At 36.3% G+C, this 23,491-nt stretch overlaps 1 protein-coding gene across 1 annotated transcript in view; it reads right to left on the bottom strand.

Moving 5' to 3' along the window:
* ZC3H6 (zinc finger CCCH-type containing 6) overlaps positions 1–23,491 on the bottom strand; it is a 71,377-nt gene that overhangs the window by 23,339 nt on the left and 24,547 nt on the right. The window contains exons 2-4 of the mRNA XM_069580638.1: positions 18,093–18,273; positions 11,671–11,793; positions 3,821–4,073 (exon numbers count right to left, since the gene is read on the bottom strand). Of these exons, the coding sequence (XP_069436739.1) occupies positions 3,821–4,073; positions 11,671–11,793; positions 18,093–18,273 (557 nt within the window). The remainder of the gene's footprint in view (positions 1–3,820; positions 4,074–11,670; positions 11,794–18,092; positions 18,274–23,491) is intronic.

Genomic DNA, 23,491 nt, shown 5'->3' with positions numbered 1-23,491 from the left:
TATTTTAAATAGTCTACAATGTACAGTGCATTCTTTTCCCCCTCTAGATTCAATGAAAAAACTAATTCCATCTTTACATTTTACTTTAAGGTACTGCTTCTTATTGTTTTGTTTCTCAAGTGATGTTAGCAACATAAGGAAGGCAAAGAACAAGGATACATGTGGCTGGAGAAGTCAAATCTAGTTTTATCCTTCTCAATTCTCCTTAGAATATACAATTAAGGAGGTTTTCTGTTTTTTAAGAGAATTAAACATTGCATTCCTCTCTAAGGAAGACAATGAAGTATTATTAGTGATTAATTTGTAGCAAATTGTTTCTATTGATAATTCTGGATATCACATATATTGCCAAACAAAATTTATACCTGTCTTTTACTTTTGAAAAACTTGATGTTTAAAAGTATCTAAACAGATACTTAAATTATAAAAATTATATATTAGGGTAGTAAGTTACAATACAAAGTGATTTCTCATTTTACCGAAGTCATATTGAACTACCAAGTTTTACAATGATCTTAAATCTACAAAACAGCCAATAAATGCATGACAAAAATGTTTCACTTCATTAAAAGAAATGAAAAATTAACACACCAATTTTCACCTCAAAGAAATAACGGTGGTAGGGATTTGGAGAAACTGGCATTTTCACACACTGGCAGAAGTGTTATAAACTGCTATTTTAACACCTTTTTGGATATCAGCTTGGTATATGGGTCAAAAATTTTCAAATGTGCCTATGCCTTTTGACTTAATTCTACATTTCAGCATTTATTATCAGGAAAAAATGTTTACCAAGATGAGATATGTATAAATATGCAGGGTTAATCACAGAATTTTCAAAAAATGGGTGCAACTTAAATCTCAAATAATTACTAGCAAACAAATTTAGCAATTTAATAGATAAATTATGGTGCATCTATTAGAATGTAGGCATTAGAATCTACTCATTAACATAAGAATTACAGAAATACAATTCACAGTTAAAGGGGAAAAAAAGGAGTTTTAACAGTGTATAGTTTTTTGTTAAAAATAATTCTCAAAAATTCTAGAGAATGTTTGCCAAAAATATTAATAGTAATTGTCCCTGGGTGTAGAGATTCAAATTGTTTTTATCTTTGATCTTTGCTGCGTTATCATTTTTTACACATAGAAAAAGTTTTCTGCATTTAACTATATATTACTTTCATAATTCTGGGGAAAAAAATGAAATTCAGAATAAAATGCAATACTCAATTCATTAACAGAACAAAAAGAAGGAGTCTGAAAGGAAAAACCCCAGGTAGGAAGGGATGAACAAGAACTTCACAGTCCCTTTATTCCCCAAGTGAAATGATCCCTGACACCACTATGTCTGACTCCAGGAACAAACGTGCCAATTACAACAGCACATGTATAGACAAATTCCTCCTCTTTAGTTCAACAAAGCCTCGGTTCACATTTTTCAAAGGAATTTTGCTAGGAAATCAAGAAAAAATAAAGCCATAAAAATAACCAAATTTACTCATAATGGACTCTTTTTTTCAGTGCTAATTAAAAGATGTGAAACGAATTGCCAGTCCAGGTTTGATGCATGATACAGGATGCTCGGGGCTGGTGCACTAGGATGACCCAGAGGGATGGGATGGGGAGGGAGGTGGGAGGGGGGTTCAGGATGGCGAACACATGTGCACCCATGACGGATTCATGCTGATGTATGGCAAATCCAATACAATACTGTAAAATAATTAGCCTCCAATTAAAATAAATAAATTTATATTTAAAAAATAAAATACAATAAATAAAAATAAATAAATAAATTTTTAAATTTACATTTTAAAATTAAAAAAAGGAAAGATAGTTACGTAGGGTTTGGGTTTCATCGCTTCACCTCAGCCTCATCTTGCTCCAGTTTTCTTGAAGCATACATGCTAACTAGACAGTTTTTAAGGCTAATTTGACCCTTATGTGATCCATAATTTCTATGGAGACTTGTCCTGGTTTTCCCAAGGATGATGTACCTCAATATAACAGATGAATAGGTTACCATTCCAGAAATTTCTTTAGGTTTTGTTGTTATTTCTGATTCAGAAAAATGTGTATAGTCCTTGGTTGGGTGGATGAAAACATGTGCATGTATGCACTTCCGTTTGCCACATCACTCTGCTTGACTCCCCCTCCCAAACTGTAGTTATTTTATATTGTTATGTTAATCCATTATGTACCCACTGTTTCCATTATGGCTTGCGATTGTAATTCTTTTATTTTTTGTGCAGCTATTGATTGTGAAAACTGATAACATCTTTTACTCTTGTGATTATGTAAGTATTACTCACTTAATACCACTGTATCATGATTGGTCAACAGAAAAATAATAGAACTCCATATCACCCAAACTAGGATCTAACAAAAAAGCCTGTAATCACTTTTTAAACTCCAGAGGCACATCAGAGTTATCTCGAAACTTTCTGAAAAATAAAAATGATCAGTTATTGCTTTTTTTCTCCAGAGCTCCAGATAAGTTTCTAATGAGCAGTCATGTTTAAAAATGATGCTTTTGAACTGTGGTATTGGAGAAGACTCTTGAGAGTCCCTTGGACTGCAAGGGGATCCAACCAGTCAATCCTGAAGGAAGTCAGTCCTGAATACTCATTGGAAGGACTGATGGTGAAGCTGAAACTCCAATATTTTGGCCACCTGATGCGAAGAACCAACTCATTGGAAAAGACCCTGATGCTCGGAAAGATTGAAGGAGGGAGGAAAAGGGGACGACAGAAGATCAGCATCACCCATGCAATAGACATGAGTTTGAGTAGGCTCTGGGAGTTGGGTGATGGACAGGGAGGCCTGGCATGCTGCAGTCCTCCTCTTTGGGGTCACAAAGAGTCGGACACAACTGAGTGACTGAACTGACCAAACTGGACTATATGATGATCTTTCATTTTTATCTAGTTTGTTTCACTTTGTCTATTTCATATTCAGTGCCTCATTTCATTTAGTTTATGTTTTCCAATTTCTTGATCTCTCTTTTATTTTTATTGTTTGATGTTCTTTCTCAAGCCTTTATCAAGTATAGTAGAAAAGCTTTTGTATACATATGTATAAACATGTATAATACATATATTTTAGAAAAATTACGAACTTTTACATAACAAAAAAAAATATGACATTTTGATTTCACTTGTTTGGCTTAGTATGAATAGAATGCTAGATTTCTAGCATTTATTTAGGTTTACTGTATAGCATAGGGAACTATAATCAGTATCTTGTAATAACCTATGATGAAAAATAATTTCAAAAATAGTATTTGTGTAACTGTATAACTGAATTATCTTGCTGTGTACCTGCAACATTTTAAATCAACTATACTTCAGTAAAATACATATATTTTTTCAAAAGTATATAGTCTTGAGTATATTTAAACAGCAAAGATGATCACTACATTTTAAACTCTAATAAAAGAATAGCTTTCCAGGATTCTGTCTTTATACGGTCTAAAATATAAAGTAACACAAGGTAACAGTTGAAAAGGATAGGTAATTTTTTTTTTTCAGTATACTGATACCATATAGAAGAGAGGGGAAAACTTGGAAAGTGTTTCTACATTTTATATACTTTAAAAATATTAGGAAATCTATTAAATGCAAATTTTAAGATATCATGCAGATTGAAATATCTATAGATTTTTGTCCTCAAGGTCTACAAAATAAAGAAAAACAAATTTAGGAACAACAGGAATAAACTGATGATAACAAAGGGCTAAGAAATTTAAGTTTTTACTTCATAGCTACCTGTTTATCTTAATAAAGTTTTCATAGTCAAAACCAGACAATTTCAAACTTACCTTGCTGAATTCCTTTCAATCTTTGTTTTTTCCCTGGTTCTTTAGAAAAAGATGATCCTAAAGAAGTAGTCAAGGTTTCTTTAGCTTGCCTGTATTGTTTCAGCTGACTGGCAAAATCTTCCTCTGTTTCCTGACTGTAGCTACCAAAGTTGTCATCACTGTAGGTACTGTACTCATCATATTCTTTACTTTTAAATTTTCTGTTATGTTGACTCTTCTTTGATGCCATGTAGCTTCCTGATATATGTCCATGCTAAGTGAAAATGAATAATCATTGTCAGGATTTTTCAGTTACATATAGAGGAGTTGATAGTAACATAGGACATCTTCCCCCACCCCTCCACCCCTAGAAAGCTGGGAGAAGAAGGGGAAAAGAGTTGTTCTGTCTTGTGGTTAGAATTTATCTATGGAACTATTTAAAACTAAGTTTAAAAAGCTAAATGCTACTCTGATGTTATTAAACACTGTAATGTTCATAAAACCTTGCTGGTGAGTGTGTCTTGTTCACTTTGTTTCCCATGCCCATGTCTTACATTTCTCATGCTCCATACCTCAATATTTGTATCCACAAGAATACTTTAAAATCCGTATCAACATACATGAATTCCTTCTCCAAAAACCCAAAGAGGTCTTTGTGAAAATAGAAAAAAAATAGTAAAATAGCTTGGAGAAAGGGTAGAAAATATACAGTCTCCTTAAGATTGAAAAATTCCCAAATGACATGTTTAAGCATATTATATTTAATAAAAAATATGTAAGGTCAAATTTGTAAAAAGAAAATGTTGCATATGAGATTTAATAGGAAAAAATAGAGATGTCCCTAATAATGAAAAATATCTAATGAATAAATTGCTCATTAGAAACTATTTATTGCATTTACCCATTATGAATTTTATTGCTTTTTACTAAAGCATGTAAAAATAAAAAATACATTGTAGTCCTAGAAGTTTATTTAGTGATAGTATTCAAGTACTTCTCTATTCACTGAAATATTTTCATTACTTCTATCATATCTTGTCAATTTTTTATTAGAAAGCAAGAAAAAGAATTGCACATAATTACAACTTGAGGATCTAGAAAAAGTCAGACCATGACTCATTTTCAGTTTAGTACATTTTAAATGTGATATAAAATACTACCCTGGCAGAATACCAACATGAGACTGTGTTTTTAATAAAATACAGAGAAATATTAAGTCCTTTCTAGAAGAGTCGGGCACGACTGAGCGACTTCACTTTCACTTTTCACTTTCATGCACTGGAGAAGGAAATGGCAACCCACTCCAGTATTCTTGCCTGGAGAATCCCAGGGATGGGGGAGCCTGGTGGGCTGCCGTCTATGGGGTCGCACAGAGTCGGACACGACTGAAGCGACTTAGCAGCAGCAGCAGCAGCAGCAGTAATTATAAAATAGAGAAAAAGTATATAACTGAAGCAGTCAAGAAAATCAATTAACATCGATTTTGAATTTTGAAGACACTGTATTAGACTTCCAACACTCTTCTTTCTATAAATATAAATTTATTTTTTTAATTTATTTATTTTAATTGGAGGCTAATTACTTTACAATATTGTATTGGTTTTGCCATACATCAACATGAATCTGCCACAGGTATACACGTGTTCCCCATCCTGAACCCCCCTCCCACCCTCCCTCCCCATACCATCCCTCTGGGTCATCCCAGTGCACCAGCCCCAAGCATCCTGTATCATGCATCGAACCTGGACTGGCGATTCATTTCATATATGACATTACACATGTTTCAATGCCATTCTCCAAAATCATCCCACCCTCACCCTCTCCCACAGAGTCCATAAGACTGTTCTATACATCTGTGTCTCTTTTGCTGTCTCACATACAGGGTTATCGTTACCATCTTTCTAAATTCCATATATATGCCTTAGTATACTGTATTGGTGTTTTTCTTTCTGGCTTACTTCACTCTGTATAATTGGCTGCAGTTTCATCCACCTCATTAGAATGAATTCAAATGTATTCTTTTTAACGGCTGAGTAATACTCCATTGTGCATATGTACCACAGCTTTTTTATCCATTCCTCTGTTGATGGACATCTAGGTTGCTTCCATGTCCTTGGCTATTATAAACAGTGCTACAATGAACATTGGGCTATGCGTGTCTCTTTCGATTCTGGTTTCCTCGGTGTGTATGCCCACCAGTGGGATTCCTGGGTCATATGGCAGTTCTATTTGCAATTTTTTAAGAAATCTCCACACTGTTCTCCATAGAGGCTGAACTAGTTTGCATTCCCACCAACAGTGTAAGAAGGTTCCCTTTTCTCCACACCCTCTCCAGCATTTATTGCTTGTAGACTTTTGGATAGCAGACATTCTGACTGGTGTGAAGTGGTACCTCATTGTAGTTTTGATTTGCATTTCTCTGATAATGAGTGATGTTGAGCATCTTTTCATGTGTTTGTTAGCCATCTGTATGTCTTCTTTGGAGAAGTATCTGTTTAGTTCTTTGGCCCATTTTTTGATTGGGTTGTTTATTTTTCTGGAATTGAGCTGCAGGAGTTGCTTGTATATTTTTGAGATTGTCAGTTGCTTCATTTGAAATAATTTTCTCCCATTCTGAAGGCTGTCTTTTCACCTTGCTTATAGTTTCCTTTGTTGTGCAGAAGCTTTTAATTTTAATTAGGTCCCATTTGTTTATTTTTGCTTTTATTTCCAATATTCTGGGAGGTGGGTCATAGAAGTTCCTGCTGTGATTTATGTCGGAGAGTGTTTTGCCTATGTTCTACTCTAGGAGTTTTATAGCTTCTGTCTTACATTTAGATCTTTAATCCATTTTGTGTTTATTTTTGTGTATGGTGTTAGAAAGTGTTCTAGTCTCATTCTTTTACAAGTGGTTGACCAGTTTTCCCAGCACCACTTGTTAAAGAGATTGTCCTTTCTCCATTGGGCTTCCCTGGTGGCTCAAAGGGTAAAGCAGCTGCCTGCAGTGCGGGAGACCTGGGTTCAATCCCTGGGTCAGGAAGATCCTTTGGATAAGGAAATGGCAACCCACTCCGGTACTCTTGCCTGGAAAATCCTATGGACAGAGAAGCCTGATAGGGCTTCCATGGGGTCCATGGGGTCACAAAGAGTCAGACACGACTGAGCGACTTCACTTCACTTTCTCCATTGTATATTCTTGCCTCCTTGCAATCTATAGATTGCTTTGGGTAGTATAACTCATTTTCACTATATTGATTCTTCCGATCCATGAACACAGTATATTTCTCCATCTATTAGCATCCTCTTTGATTTCTTTCACCAGTGTTTTATACTTTTGTATATATAGGTCTTTTGTTTCTTTAGGTAGATATATTCCTAAGTATTTTATTCTTTTCATTGCAATGGTGAACGGAATTGTTTCCTTAATTTCTCTGACGTGAAGGAAATGCAGCCCCTCGGTCTCAACAGTGGGCCGCGCGGACAGCTGATCCCCCTCCCACTCCATGGCAATGAAGCCCCAGCCGCCCCGCGCCGCACACTCCCACCAAGTCAGCGCTGAAAGGGCCTTCACCTTCCTGCAGGCCCCTAGCACACATGGTGCCAGGGGCCGGCTTCCCGGCCTCCCATGACTTCCCACATTCTTAAAGCAACGTTTTTAAAGTTTATCAACTGTTCTCAGTCTAGCACTTCAGAAATTCAGAAGTGGATTTAGGATTATAGCCAAAAGGCAGTTCCTTACATTTTTCAAAAAGCCACTATTAAAACAAAAAATAATTGTTTTGATTAAGCTGACGATTAATTCACTGAATGGTACTTACTTTTCCTTTTATTAAAAATGTGATTGTATTAATTTTTCAATGATATATTTCAATGCTTAATTACTAAAGATTACTGTTAATGGGCAACTATGAATTTTCCTCTAGAAATTAGATGCTTTCCACAAAAACTTTTAAGCATTAATATTAATCCAGTTCTCTTGATTTTTCACAGCCTTTACAAAAATAATGTTCATAATTCCTACTTTTTCAAGCAGAATTACCCCTAAACTTTCAATTCATCCCTCCCTTGATTTCCCAACTGCAAATAATCCTATCCCTCTAATGATGCAAATCTCCCATCTCAGGGCTCCTTCTGCAGTGACAGACTCTAATGTGCCTGCTGCAGTGCTTAGTGTTTACATCAGGGCACCACCCAAGCTCTCTTGGAAGTGCTAAATGGACTGAGGGGGTACAGAGAAGCCCCAGTTCTCTAGAAGAAGAGCTCCTCATGCTTCACAAGCTCATCATCTGGAATGAACAAAATGTACTCACCAGCAAGGATCTAGCAAGTATTTTTAAAAGCCCTCCTAAAGATAAAAGAAACAAAAAAGACTATAAATTCTACCAAAAGATTTTCTCCAATCACTTTGCTTATTGATTATTAGGCTATATACCTGCTAGAATGTCTGTGGGGGCAGATTTGGTTTCCGTAATACAGGCTATCATTATGAACATGAAATAATAGTACAGGAGACCCTGAACAAGGATGAGGAAAAAGGAAAACATATTAAGTACTTCAATTTCATAGTTAGATGCTAATACTATATTCTATTATTGCCTTTTAGAGTAAAAGTTTCAAGTAGTACCTACTTATAATCTCATTAAATGAGATTTTTAGGATATACTTTCTAATCTCAGTGAGTCAACCCTAAAGCTTATGTGAAGGAAATGACCCTGAACTTTCTTTTCTAATGCCAGATTAGGTAATTTAATTCAGATCAGCCCTTCTCCTAAAAAAATGCAGAAAAGGTAGACAAAATATTTTTTTTCAAACTGCTATAGACATCAGAGAGCTAATAAATTAGTGAAGGATTTCTGGACCATTATTCATGGAGTAGCTGAAAATCCCCAGAAATGAGCAGTACTTGGAGCTGTTTTTGCTCTGAAAGCATTAGCCCATCATGAAAAAAACATCTGACAGGTTCAACAATACTTTTGACTGTCCTTTTAACCTTTGGGAACAAAAGGAGAAGTCCAGAGTCTGGAAAGAGTGGAAACGTTAGTAATCCCCAGCTGCCAAAACTCAGAAAGTCTGGGGTTTTTAAGGTATACACACACTGACCTGAATACTCCTCAGTACTCCTGAGAGCACCAGGATTTTTCCAGCACAAAGTAATTATTTATATTGAAGTCTTGCTCATACAATCCAATATACTTAAGGAAGATATAAAGTATATCATGTTTTACTTTTTTTTCTGTTTAAAATACACCAAATAACGTTTGCACTTGAAAAGGTAGATGGCACAAAAGTCATATATTGAAGCCCTAACCCTCAATACCTCAACATGTGAGAGTGTTTGGAGAAAGGGACTTTAAAGTGGTGATTAAGCCACAATGAAGATGTTAGGGTGAGTCCTGATCCAATTTGACTGCTCTCTGTCTAAGAGGAAATTTGAACACACAGAGGAACCAAGGGTTCACATGCACAGAGGGATGATCATACAAGGACAAAGCAGCAAGTAGGTCTACAAGCCTACAAGTCTACAAGCCAAGGAGAAAAGCCAAACAGATCCTTCCTTTGCAGCCCTCAGAGAAAACCAATCCTGCCAGCACCTCAATCCTGGACTCAGATCTAGCCTCTGGACTGTGAGAAAAGTAAATTTCTGCTGTTTAAGCCACCAGTCTGTGGTATGTTGTTATGGCAGCCGTAGCAAACAAATACATGATGTATTCTTTATGTTCAAAGATTTGAAATTTGTAGCATGTTTTATAGAATATTTTTTTAAATATCAGAAAGCAAAGAATGAAATTGAAAGCTTAATTCTTCTCTTTAAAAGGCAGTAATTCAAAAGATATCATTTCACACCCATTAGGAAGGCTCTTGGGCTTTCCAGGCAGCTTGGTGGTAAAGAATCCACCTACAATGAAGGAGATGTGGATTCAGTCTCTGGGTCGAGAAGGTCCCCTGGAGGAGAAATGGCAACCTGCTCCAGTATTCCAGCCAGAAAAATCCCATAGACAGAGGAGCCTGGTGGGCTATAGTTCATGGGGTTGTAAAGAGTCAGACACAACTTAGCAACTGCACACATACACATAAGAAGGCTCTTATCCAAAACAAAACAAACAAAAAACAGAAAATAGCAAGTTTGACAAGGATGTGGAGCAGTTAGAAAAGTTGCAAGCACTGTTGGCAGAAATGTAAACCGGTGCAGCCTTTGTGGGCAACAGTTAGTAATTCCTCAGAAAGTTAAATGCAGAAATAACATATAATCAAGCAATTTCACCCCTAGGTCTACACCCCCAAAGAAATGACAGCAGAGTCTTGAAGAGATGTCTATACACTCACATTCATAGAAGCATTAACAATAGGCAAAAGGTGGAAGCAATCCAAATAACTATTAATAAAGGAATAAATAAACAAAATCTAGTATATACCTATAATAGAATATTATCCAGCTTTAAAACGGAAGGAAATTCTGATACATACTATATAACATAGATGGAAAAAATTTTTCAATAAAGATGAAAAAATTATGCTAAGTAAAAAAAGTCAGACACAAAAGGACAGTGTGTGAAGTGCCCAGAGCAGACAAATTCACAGAGATGGAAAGAATAGTAGTTACCAGGAGTGGGGAAGGGAGAAATGAGGTATTACTGTTTGGCAGATACTGCTTCTCTTTAGGATAATGAAAATGTTCTGGAAATGGATAGAAGTGATCATTGCAAAACACGGTAAATACACTTAATGTCACTGAGAAATTGTTATTTTAAAATGGTGAAAATAGTGAGCTTTTCCAAAGAAGATATATGAGTGGTCAACAGGCACATGAAAAGATGCTCAATATCACTATCACTAATCATCAGGGAAATGAAAATCAAAACCACAAGGATGTATTACCTCACACCTGGCAGAATGGCCATCATCAAAAAGATAAGAAATAACACGTATTGGTGAAAATGTGGAGGAACAGGAACACTTGTACACTGTTGGTGGGAATGTAAATTGGTGCAGCCACTACAGAAAACAGTACAAAGGTTTCTCAAAATATTAAAAAATAGAACTATCATATGATCCAGCATTCCACTTCTGGATATTTTCCCAGGGAAAATAAAAACATTAATTTGAAAAGATATATGCACCCCTATGTTCCCTGCTGCATTATTTACAGTGGCCAAGATATGAAAACGACCTAAGTGTTCATTAATGGATGACTGGATAAAGACATGTAGCACATATGCAATGGAATATTACTCGACCATAAAGAAGAATGAAACCTTGCCATGTGCAACAACATGGATGGACCTACAGGGCATCATGCTAAGTGAAATGACTCAAAGAAAGATAAATGCCATGTTATTTCTCTTACATGTGGAATATAAAAACCAAACAAATGAGCAAACAGCAAAACAGAAACAGATTCACAGAGAATCAACAGGTGGTTGCCAGAGGGGAATGTGGATAAAAGAAATAGGTCAGGGAGATTAAGGGGTAGAGCCTTCCAGTTGTAAAATAAGTGAATCACAAGGATGAAATGTACAACATAGGGAAAACACAGTAATGTAGTATCTCTGTAGGTGACAGCAGAGATGAATGGATAAAGATATGTAGCACATATACAATGGAATATTACTTGGCCATAAAAAAGAATGAAACCTTGCCATGTGCGACAACATGAATGGACCTAGAGGGCACCATGTTTTAAGTGAAATAAGTGAAAGTCTGGTAACCAGACTTGTGATGGTATCATTTTGTAATGTACAGAAATAATGAATGCTATTATTATAATACACTGTGTACCTGGAACTAACATAGTGTTGTAGGTCAATTCCACTTCAATTTTTAGAGAAAGAAAAATAGTTAAAACTGTAAATTTTTGCTATGTATATTTTATGACAATAAAAATAAAGAAATACCTGAGAAAATGGAATGTCATAATCTCTGTAGAAACCAGATCTTTTTCTGTGGGAAGTTTCTGTATGTTCGACCTCTGAATCAAGGCTATAGTCTGAGCTATCATCACTGGATGGAGAATTATGCTAAAAGAAGGAAAAACCGAAACTGTTACGTTTACAAAAGGAAGAAAATTTAACTAGTAACTGAATAAGCTTGTTTCAACCAGAGGGGCCAACCAATAGATTATATCATCCTAGTAGGTTCTGAAGTATTAACTGAAAAATTCTTGCTCCAAAGACCACCTCCACCCCAGCTTCTCTAAAATTTTCTGAAGGAAAGTACATATTCCTCTTTTCTCAGAGATTTTATGGCAGCATTTTCTCCATCATCCCTTTGGCCCAAAGATTTCAAACAGAAAATATGCTTTCAAGGTATTTAAATTTAAGTTAATCTTAAAGAAAATAAAATTGGTTCCTCATCACCAAAAAGGTCCTAGAACATGAATTGAGTATGAATTATTATTTGTTTTTACCTAAAATAGCTTTAGAGTTCTTAATCTATTGTATAAGTACCCTAAATCTAAAAGATACCAAAACATTCCAAATTATAAATATAAAACAAATACAATCCATAAAATTGAACAAAGATGAAATGCAAACCATAAGTAATTGATACTGATTGACAAATATCATGAATAAGTTTTTTCAAGTATGAAAGCAATTTCACTCATTCAGATCACCAAATCTCCTCCATCTGGTCAAAATAATTACCTTCCCAGTTTGAGCATCCTTTTTAAAAATATTTTTTAAAGTTCTTATCAACAAAGACACTGGCTCTGTATTTTATCATCCTTACATTTCCAGCATGAAGGTCTAGAACAAACTCAGTAAAAATGTGCCAAACTAAACTGAGCTCTTGATACTTTGACAGAAGGATCTGTTTTCCTCTATTCCATTCTTACATGCTCACTTAAGATGACTGTTTTCCTCTACATTGTTCTTAAATGTTATGGGGTTTAGTTTTGTGGTGCTGCTCTGTTTCTGTTGATTTGATAGGTGATATGAAGATCTTTTTATAATTCTGCTATGAAACACTTCAAGCTTAAGTATCTAATCTTTTTGGTTAGGATTTGAAATAAATATTATCAATTTAAAAGCAAAATTTGCTGTGTTATTAGCAGAAGCCAGCTCTGGTTCTGAGAGAACACTTCTCATTTGAAGAACACTAAGAAGACTTGCCTAAGAAGAAGTTCAAAGAAGGGCCTTGCTTCAGGAAGAGCCATCAGAGAAGAGAAGATTCTGCTAAAAGAAGAAGAGTCTTCAGGCTATCCCCCCAAAATGAGTCTAGAATACAGATTTAAGAAGCCATTAGGTAGGCTATTATTTAAAAAAATATACTATGTGGTTCATATATAGTAATAACTAAGAGTAATTATTAACCTGAAATTAACAACTGGACTACATTAAAAATAGCTAGAAATAGAAGAGAGTAATTAAAATTATTACATTTTTAAGTGAAAAGGATAGTACACTTTTTATTTCAGAATTTTTGTGTTTCTTTTTTGGGGTATTGTTTAGTATCTGTTTAGCGTTTGAAAGTGTTCCTTTAATTTTGTTATTTTACTTATAATACACTGGTAGATTATTTCTTTCAACCCACTTGGTTGCTAAGTACTAAAGTTCAAGTCTAAATGATTGTTTTCTGTGGGACTCTTTAACAGCATGACACCACATCGTGGTGAGTAAAGAGGGCAAAAGACGGATAGTCAAGAGCTAATTAACAGGATGGCCACTTAGTGCACCCTTCAAATATTCAGTGCCAGAAAGAAATTAGAGACTTCAGTGACTTCCGTGAACATGGCAGCCTTTTCATGCCTTTTTGCTTTTGTATTCTTTGTGTCTCTTCGGTCAACCGACTAATTCCTACCTGTCCTTCAAAAATCTACCACAAATAAAGAAAATAGTTTTCTGTTTCACTGTCTATTTTTCCATGTACCAGTATCACACTGCTTTAATGACAGAAGCATTAATGTGCTTTAATATGTTAGGGTCACCTCCTTTGGGGGTTTTCCTATCTATTCTTGGATGGTAGTTTTAAAGGTAAAGTCCACAAATTATTACTCCTGTCCTCAAGAGGTAAAGATTAATTCTTCTCCCCTGAGTGAGGCCTAAACTTAGAAGCTTGTTTCTAGTAAATACATCTTGTCCAAAGTGCTTAGGTTAAGAAGACTGTAGCTGTCATCGTGGGTGCTCTCGCTTGCTCTCTCACTGTTGGCTCGCTTGCTTCGGAGGAAGTGAGCCAAACCATGAGGACGCTGCTGTGACATGTAAAGAGGCTCACATGGTGAGGAGCTGAGGCTGCCAAGAGCCTCATGACTGAACTTGGAAGAGGAAATGACTGCAACCTCACAAGAAGTGCTGAGCCAGAATCACAGTTAAGCCATACCCACATTTCTGACCCACAGAAACAGAGAGGCAAACTTTCGTTGTTTTAAGCTTCTAAGTTTGGAGTAGCAGTCTGTGCAGCAACAGTTAGCTAATACAGATTCTGGAAATGTGGTGCTGCCAGTACAAACACTAAAAGGCAGGACTGGTTTTGGAATCAGGGAAGGAATAGATACTGGAATGACCTTAAAGGAGCATAGTGAAAGCCTAGATCATCCTTAATGATCATTAGTAAAATTTTGAACTTTGGGGTAACTTAAAGGAAAGAGAGAGAGAGATCTTATTAAAAGTGAAGGGGTTTCCCTGATGGCACAGTGGTTTGACCCCTGGTCTGGGAAGATTCCGTATGCTATAGGGTAATGAAACCGGAGTGCTACAAGTACTAAGCCTGTGCTCTAGAGCCCGGGGGCCACGCCTACTGAGACCATGCACTCTGGAGTCTGTGCTCTGCAAGAGAAGGCACTGCAATGAGAAGCCCGTGCACTGCAGCCCCAGCCGCCACTTGCGGGAACTACAGAGAGCCCATGCAGCCACAAACCCAGCACAGTCAAAAGTAAATAAAGGAGTGGCGACAGGGAGATCTCCGTTCTATAGTGCAGAAACCTGGCAACACTGTTACATTCAGTAAAACGGAAAGTAGGAAATAAGCCTAATGAACTAGTTAAGATTTTCAAGCAAAATGTTGAAAGTACCTCTCTATGAGGGAAGATAGATAACTTAAAGGAAGAACTGTTAAAAAGGAACCAGGGCATGATGGTTTTAAAAGTTCTTGGCCTCAAAATATCTAACTTTGTTTTTGTATCTCCTTTTTCTTGACTAGTTTGGCCAATAACTTATATATCTTGCTGATTTTTTATAAAACTGACTTTATATTTTAATTTGTTAAATTCTGCTTATAACTTTAAGTTCTTCCTTTTTGTTTCTCTCTTTTCTGTTTTCTAGATTTTAATACCATAATACTTTTTCTTCTGATAATTTTTTAGTTATCCTCCATATGTCAAAGTTTTATCACTGTATTCCTGAAATTCTGCAGTTTTAATCTGTGTTCAAAGACATTTCTGGTTTCTTTGTTATTAATGTCTTATTTTACTGCACTGTGGTTTGAGATTGCTCTTTATATTATTTCTACTCCACTGAATTAACTGGAGTTTGTTGCCTATGACATGGTCTGTTTTTGTGAGTATTCCAACTATACTTGAGAGGAAGATATATTCTCAGGATTCAGAGCTTACTATATATTTATAATATTTCTTTAATATCCTTATCAACTCTTTATCCGTTTGATTGAGGTCTTTGGGATAAAAGAGGTTGCCAGCGTATCTCCTTTTATTACTATTCCTATTTCTTCTCATAGTTCCTATAGTTCCTACTTTATTAAAATTGATATTTAAGGGAATATAAAATATTAACAACATAGCTTCATTGTGAATTATAATCCTTAACATTATAAAATGCCCTTCTTTGCTTCTTTCAATGCCTTTTCAAAAAAATTTGTTTTTAGTTGGAGAATAACTGCTTTACAATATTGTGTTCTCTTCTGCCATACAATGTGAATCAACCGTAAGTATACATATGTCTCCTCCCTCTTGAATCCTCTCCTCTACCCACCTCAACATGGCACCTTGTTCAATAGCTGTTTGACCTAAATTTGACTCTTCTGCCATACCCCTATGGCAGGCAGGATCTTAGTTTTCAGACCAGGGATGGAACCCATGCTCCCTGTATTGGAAGCATGGAGTCTTAACCACTGGACTGCCAGGGAAGGTCCTTGACTTTTTCATATATCAACATTATGACTTCTGCCTTCTCTTTCTTTGCATTTGCCTTGTATTTCTTTATCCATTTTTTAAAATCTTTCTCTTTTACATAGCTTAGAATTAGATTTTGCATTGTTGGGGAATGTATCTTTTGGTATTAGGAAGGTATTTGGTATTAGGTATTGGTATTTCTGTTTCAATTACTTCTTTCAGACTGCCTTTTTCCAATAACCTGAATCCCTGCCCCTTCTTTGCATATTATTTGTTTCCTAGAAGAACTAATGTTGAAATTAGGTAGTAACCTCTTCTTTTCTTTTCTCTCTTTCATTCTCAGGATAATAATTTGAGGTATATTTTAAAATTCTCAGTTAATAACTATAAAGCTCCCAGTAAAGTTATCTTGCTTACCATATATTCTTCTGCTTTTCCTGATACCTTCTATAGCCATAATGTTTCAATACATAATATTCTGCCCTGCTTATGTTCATTGTTTATCTTTAGTTTTATAGACAAATATGCAGTGTATATAGATCACTCTTGCTTTATCACTCAGTCATTTTGGATATCTGAACTTGTTCTCTAGTAGATTTTATGAGAAGGCTTATGACACTGTTTCCTATACAGTTTTTCTGAGGACATTATATTTGAAATTTGGTATGTACCTGGATATAAAATGCTTGGCTCACATTTTATTCAAATATGTTACGCCATGATCTTCTGGCACAAAATAGTGACATCAAAAATTTTTTTTTTAATCTGATTTCCCTTTCTTAATAAGTGACTTGGTCTTTTTGCCTAAATGATCAAAGGATCCCCCTGCAAAATTCTACTGATGCTGTCTGATCATAGTTTGCATTATTTTCGTAATTTTTAAAAATCATTTTGAAATATTAGGTTAAGTTTTTCGTGCTTTGTGGGCACTCTTTCTTTTCTGGAAGAATGTTATTCTCTCCATTTTCCTTTTTTTTTAATAACAGTAACTTATATGGAAATGTGATCATGGTCCAAACTTGTTGCTCATTATCACAGGAAGAATGGACCAGGAAAACTGCCCCAGCTTCACTCTCATGTTGTTAACACGAAGCATGAAAAAATATGGCTGCATATGTTCTGAGATAAGCCACCCCTGCTCTCTAACCCATTTTTCTTTCCTTAGCCCTATTACTCTTGTCTTCTCCATCTAGATTCTACTCCCAGCAGCTGTCTCTTCAGGGTGGGACTCTGTTCTAGAAGAAATTTAGTTGACCAGCATTACGAGTTCATCAGACCCAGATCATTCCAGCACCATCCAGTTTTAGCTGGTCACCTTATACTCACACAGGAATTGGAAACTAGTACAGTCCCCTCTCGGTCTCCACTGAGGTTCTCAGTTTGGCCAACAGGCTCTCCACATTCACTGGGGACTCTCATTTGAGATGAATACCTGTTGGTATCTATTTTCTGGAAATTTCTTTACCTTTTCTCTGCTTCATTTCACACAGATGCTGATCCTACTTTAGTCCTGAGTCTGTGGTTTAGCCTTATCCTTTTGTATTTTTGAGGTTTGTGGAGGTAACTTGTTACTTCACTTTTCGGTAGATGTTGCCAATGCATTTTTGGTTTTGCCATCCTAACTGCTCTGTTTTTATGGGGGAAATTCGGGGAGTTAAAAAAAATTACCCCACTACTACTGCCAGCTTTAGTTCTCTGTCAATATAAGTTCTCTCTGCACAACCCTAATCCACATCATTCTGTATCTAGCACTCAACTATTCTCTTGATAGCATTTGGCTTTCAGTTGTTTCATGCCTCTCTCCTTCTCGTTTCAGTGTAATCTCTGTAGGAGCAGAGACTGTTTCATTCACTACTGTAACCCCCAGCATATAGCACAGAGATTTCCACAGCAAGCATGTAGTAATACTTATGGATGAATAAATAAATAAATGAGCAAACAAGGCCAGTGCTGACAATCTACGTCTGTGGAGAATGAAATTTTCTTTCCTTAAGCTTTCAGTATGCTTGCACACAATCTTCTATCAATTTAAAAGGTTTATTCTAATTTGTATTAAAATTTACCTTGATCATTTTTAAATCTTTAAGATATCTCCTATAATCTTTAAAGTCTATTAAGCATATAAATCAAAAGATCTAACCCATATATTTTATAAGAAAATAGGCAATGATTTATACTCTCTAATTTTCAGTGTAATGTTTACATTTCATAAAAATTTACCAAAGAAACAAAAAATACATTCTAACTAACCTTATGCTTCTCACGTTTTCTCCTTTTGGACTTCTTCTTCTCTTTTTCTTTCTTGTGTTTTTTCCTTGATTTTCGGTAGGCTTTCTGATTCTTCTGCTTTTCATCCTCTTTTGCTTCTTGTTCCTGTGTTTCTTCAAATCCTGCATCATCTATTTCACCATCTTCTAATTCACCATCTTCTCTGTAAAAGGCAATGAAAATGTCAGTTTTCAAATGTCAACTCTAAAGGGAATATTATAGAAACATTTCCAAAAGAAAAGAAAAATGAGTCAAGATTTTAAGTTATACTCAGTGAGATTAGGGATTGGCCAATTTTCTGTAAAGGGTTGCTACTGCTAAGTCACTTCAGTCGTGTCCGACTCTGTGCGACCCCATAGACAGCAGCCCACCAGGCTCCCCCATCCCTGGGATTCTCCAGGCAAGAACACTGGAGTGGGTTGCCATTTCCTTTTCCAATGCATGAAAGTGAAAAGTGAAAGTGAAGTCACTTAGTCATGTCCGACTCTTAGCGACCCCATGGACTGCAGCCCACCAGGCTCCTCCATTTATGGTATTTTCCTGGCAAGAGTACTGGAGTGGGCTATGAAGGGTTAGACAGTAAATATTTTAAATTTGCAGGCCACATATAGTTTCCATTGCAAATCCTCCTTTTTTAAAAACACCCTTCAAGAATGTAAGCAACAATTTCAGCAGCTATAGTTGGCCAAACTTTGATGTAGACTAAAAGCATTGACTCTCACCAAACAAACGAATGAATGCATCATGCAACACTGTCCAAAAGTGACACTGCAATAATCATCAGGTTGCTGCAAACGCAGCTGTGGTTTTGCATTGTTGCAATTTGCCATTTGATATTGGAATACATTCTTAAGTAAATGTGGCTATGTTATACATAATTTTAATGTGCATTTCTCACTTTATGTTTCTTTGGTAATGACTTATTGCTGCTTATTTTATATTTATTTCAGACTATGGAAATGATGTTGGACAAAAAGCAAATGTGAGTGATTTTCTTATCTTAGTTCAAAATGGGTCATAAAGCAGTAGAGAAAACTCACAACATCAACAATGCACTTGGACCATGAACTACTAATGAACGTACATGAAGTGGTGGTTCAAAAAGTTTTGCAAAGACGAGACCCTCAAAGATGAACAGCATGGCCATTGGAAGTTGACAATGAACAACTGAGAGCAATCATCAAAACTGATTCTCTTACAACTAATCAAGAAGTTGCCGAAGAACTCAACTAGACCATTGTATGGTCATTTGGCATTTGAAGTAAGTTGGAAAAGTGAAAAAGCTTGATAAGTGGGTGACTCAACTAAAAAAAAGTTATCGTTTTGAAGTATCATCTTCTCTTATTGTATGCAACAACAAACCATTTAAGTGTATTTTATATTACAATCGGCAACCAGTTTCATGGCTGGATTGAGAAGAAACTCCAAAGCATTTCCCAAAGCCAAACTTGCATCCAAAAAAAATGTGATGGTCACTGTTTGGTGGTCCACTATGAATCAGGGCGAAACCATTATATCTGAGAAGCATGCTCAGCAAATCAATGAGATGCACTGAAAACTGCCACACCTGCAGACAGCCTTGGTCAACAGAATGGGCCCAGTTCTTCTCAGTGACAGCGCCCAACCTGACTCATGCCACACAACCAGCACTTCTGAAGTTAAATGAACTGGACTATGAAGTTCTGCCTCATCTGCCATATTCAACTCACCTCTCACCAACTGACTACCACTTCTTGAAGCACCTAAACAACTTTTTGCAGGGAAAACACCCCCAAACAGCAGGATGCAGAAAATGCTTCCTCAGAGTTCATCAAATGCTAAAGCATGGATTTCTAAAGGAATAAACAAACTCATTTCTCACTGGCAAAAAAGTGTTGACTGTAATGGTTCCCTTTTTAATAACGATGTATTGAGTCTACTTATAATGATTTAAAATTCACGATCCAAAACTGCAATTACATTTGCACCAACCAAATACCATCTACTAAGCTACCATAAAAAAGAAAAGAAGGAAGGACAGAAGGGAGAAATTAAAATACTTTAGGAAGCAAACATTCTAACTACTGGAAGGAATTTTTTATTTTTTTGGCCCACAGACAGCTATGTATATTAGTTCTCATCGTAAGAGTAAACTTTAATAAGAAAATAAATTTTAATAGTAGATAAGTAATAAAACCTGAACCACAAAAGCAGAATACCTCAACTTGAATCTGTAAAAAATATTCACAGCAAAAACAAAAATCTACAAATTTTTATATTATGACATTTTTATAGTTATAGAAGCCCAAATGTTCAATAACATTTTAAAACACAAATTAATCAACTGATCTACATGGAAGATGCGTGTGTGTAACTCGCTCAGTCATGTCTGACTCTTTGCAACCCCAGGGACCGTAGCCTGCCAGGCTCCTCTGTCCACAGAATTCTCCAGGCAAGAATCCTGGAGATTGCCATTTCCTCCTCCAGGGGATCTTCCTAACCTAGGAATCGAATTCACCTCTCTGTGGCTCCTGCTTGCACGCAGATTCTTTACCGCTGAGACACCGGGAAGTCTTCCATCTTAAGTACTCCCCTAACAATTCTCAGTTGTTTATAGCTGCACTCTGTAGATATTATATATGAATGACTCGCTTATTGTTTGGTGAAAGCAGAGTATGTGACTGTGTCTTTCATAGCTGTATCTCTAGGCTCTGCCACAGTGCCTTGCTGTTTACTGAATGACTAAATGGAAAATATCCATAACCCTTGCCATTTTAGAACAGGCACACAATATCACCCTAAGATGATTGTGAAGTCAGTGTTATTCTTCCCCAATTTCTATCATAAAATCAGAGGTATATGTCTAATTTAGGTTGATGTGAAAATTTCATGTGAGACAGGTTCAGCATACTGGCTATTTTAATTTTAAAAGTTTTCAGCTTTTATAATACTATAATATCTTACAGCCTAAGAAAAATGAGTGCATATATTCACCAAAGGACAACTATAAGAAAGGTTTTAACAGCTTTAGTCATAATGGTAGAAAATTGTAAACCCAAATCTCCATCAACAAGTGAATGGATAAATAGTGCTTTATTTATATAATGGAATCCACAAAGCAAAGAAAAAATTAAATATTGTACCACTAAACACAATATGATGAATCTGCAGACATAAGCAAAAGAAGCAGACATAAGAGACTACTGTGTGATTTCATCTATATGCACTTCAAGAACAGGCAAAACTAATCAATGGTGACCTAAGTTAGAATAGCAATTACCTCTTGGAGTTTATAACTAACAAAAAAAGACTACTAAGGAGCTGTATAGCACATTAAAATATTCCCTATAGATGGCTACAATGATTACTACATACACACGTGTAAAAATTCATCAAGTCTGAAAAATTCAATTAAGAACTGTGTGTTTTACTGTCTGTATGTAAAATTCTAAATGCAAATAATAAAACCTAGAGGTGTGCATCCTTTCTTTTACCACCAGTCTCAACTGGCTTAAGCTCCTTAGTGTAAGACCTTTCATATCTTCATATTCAGAATTCATATTAAGAATTCTGACTAGAGATACTGAAAATATTGAAGAACGCAGGGAAGTAAGTAGGGGAAACCACTAGACCATTCAGGTATGACCTAAATCAAATCCCTTATGATTATACAGTGGAAGTGAAAAATAGTTTCAAGGAATTAGATCTGATAGACAGAGTGCCTGAAGAACTATGGATGGAGATTCGTGACATTGTACAGGAGGCAGTGATCAAGACCATCCCCAAGAAAAAGAAATGCAAAAAAGCAAAATGGCTGTCTGAGGAGATCTTACAAATACCTGAGAAAAGAAGAGAAGCTAAAGGCAAAGGAGAAAAGGAGAGATACACCCATCTGAATGCAGAGTTCCAAAGAATAGCAAGGAGAGGTAGGGAGGCCTTCCTCAGTGACCAATGCCAAGAAATAGAGGAAAATAATAGAATGGGAAAGACTAGAGATCTCTTCAAGAAAATTAGAGATACCAAGGGAACATTTCATGCAAAGATGAGCACAATAAAGGTGAGAAACGGTATGGACCTAACGGAAACATAAGATATGAAGAAGAGGTGACAAGAATACACAGAAGAACTACACAAAAAAGATCTTCGTGACCCAGATAACCATGATGGTGTGATCACTCACCTAGAGCCAGACATCCTGGAGTGCGAAATTAAGTGGGCCTTAGGAAGCATCACTATGAACAAAGCTAGTGGAAGTGATGGAATTCCAGTTGAGCTATTTCAAATCCTAAAAGATGCTGCTGTGAAAGTGCTGCACTCAATATGCCAGCAAATTTGGAAAACTCAGCAGTGGCCACAGGACTGGAAAGGTCAGTTTTCATTTCAATCCCAAAGAAGGGCAATGCCAAAAATGTTCAGACTACCGCACAATTACACTCATCTTATACGTTAGCAAAGAAATGCTCAAAATTCTCCAAGCCAGACTTCAACAGTACATGAACCATGAACTTCCAGATGTTCAAGCTGGATATAGAAAAGGCAAAGGAACCAGAGATCAAATTGCCAACATCCGTTGAATCATTGAAAAAGCTAGAGTTCCAGAAAAACATCTACTTCTGCTTTATTGACTACGCCAAAGCCTTTGACTGTGTGGATCACAATAAACTGTGGAAAATTCTTAAAGAGATGGGAATGCCAGACCACCTGACCCGCCTCCTGAGAAACCTGTATGCAGGTCAGGAAGCAACAGTTAGAACTGGACATGGAACAGACTGGTTCCAAATTGGGAAAGGAGTATGTCAAGGCTATATATTGTCACCTTGTCATATTTAACTTATATGCAGAGTATATCAAGAGAAATGCTGGACTGGATGAAGCACAAGCTGGAATCAAGATTGCTGGGAGAAATATCAGTAACCTTAGATATGCAGATGACACCACCCTTATGGCAGAAAGTGAAGAGGAACTAAAAAGCCTCTTGATGAAAGTGAAAGAGGAGAGTGAAAAAGTTGGCTTAAAGCTCAACATTCAGAAAATGAAGATCATGGCATCTGGTCCCATCACTTCATGGGAAATAGATGGGGAAACAGTGTCAGACTTTATTTTGGGGGGCTCCAAAATCACTGCAGATGGTGATTGCAGCCATGAGATTAAAAGACGCTTACTCCTTGGAAGGAAAGTTATGACCAACCTAGATAGCATATTCAAAAGCAGAGACATTATTTTGCCAACAAAGGTCCGTCTAGTTAAGGCTACCGTTTTTCCAGTGGTCACGTATGGATGTGAGGGTTGGACTGTGAAGAAAGCTGAGCGCTGAAGAATTGATGCTTTTGAACTGTGGTGTTGGAGAAGACTCTTGAGAGTCCCTTGGACTGCAAGGAGATCCAGCCAGTCCATTCTGAAGG

The sequence above is a fragment of the Ovis canadensis genome, chromosome 3 (genome assembly GCF_042477335.2).
Source record: "Ovis canadensis isolate MfBH-ARS-UI-01 breed Bighorn chromosome 3, ARS-UI_OviCan_v2, whole genome shotgun sequence".
Classification (NCBI taxonomy): domain Eukaryota; kingdom Metazoa; phylum Chordata; class Mammalia; order Artiodactyla; family Bovidae; genus Ovis; species Ovis canadensis.
The sequence above is the reverse complement of the archived record's forward strand: the minus strand, read 5'-3'. Positions and strand labels throughout refer to the sequence as shown.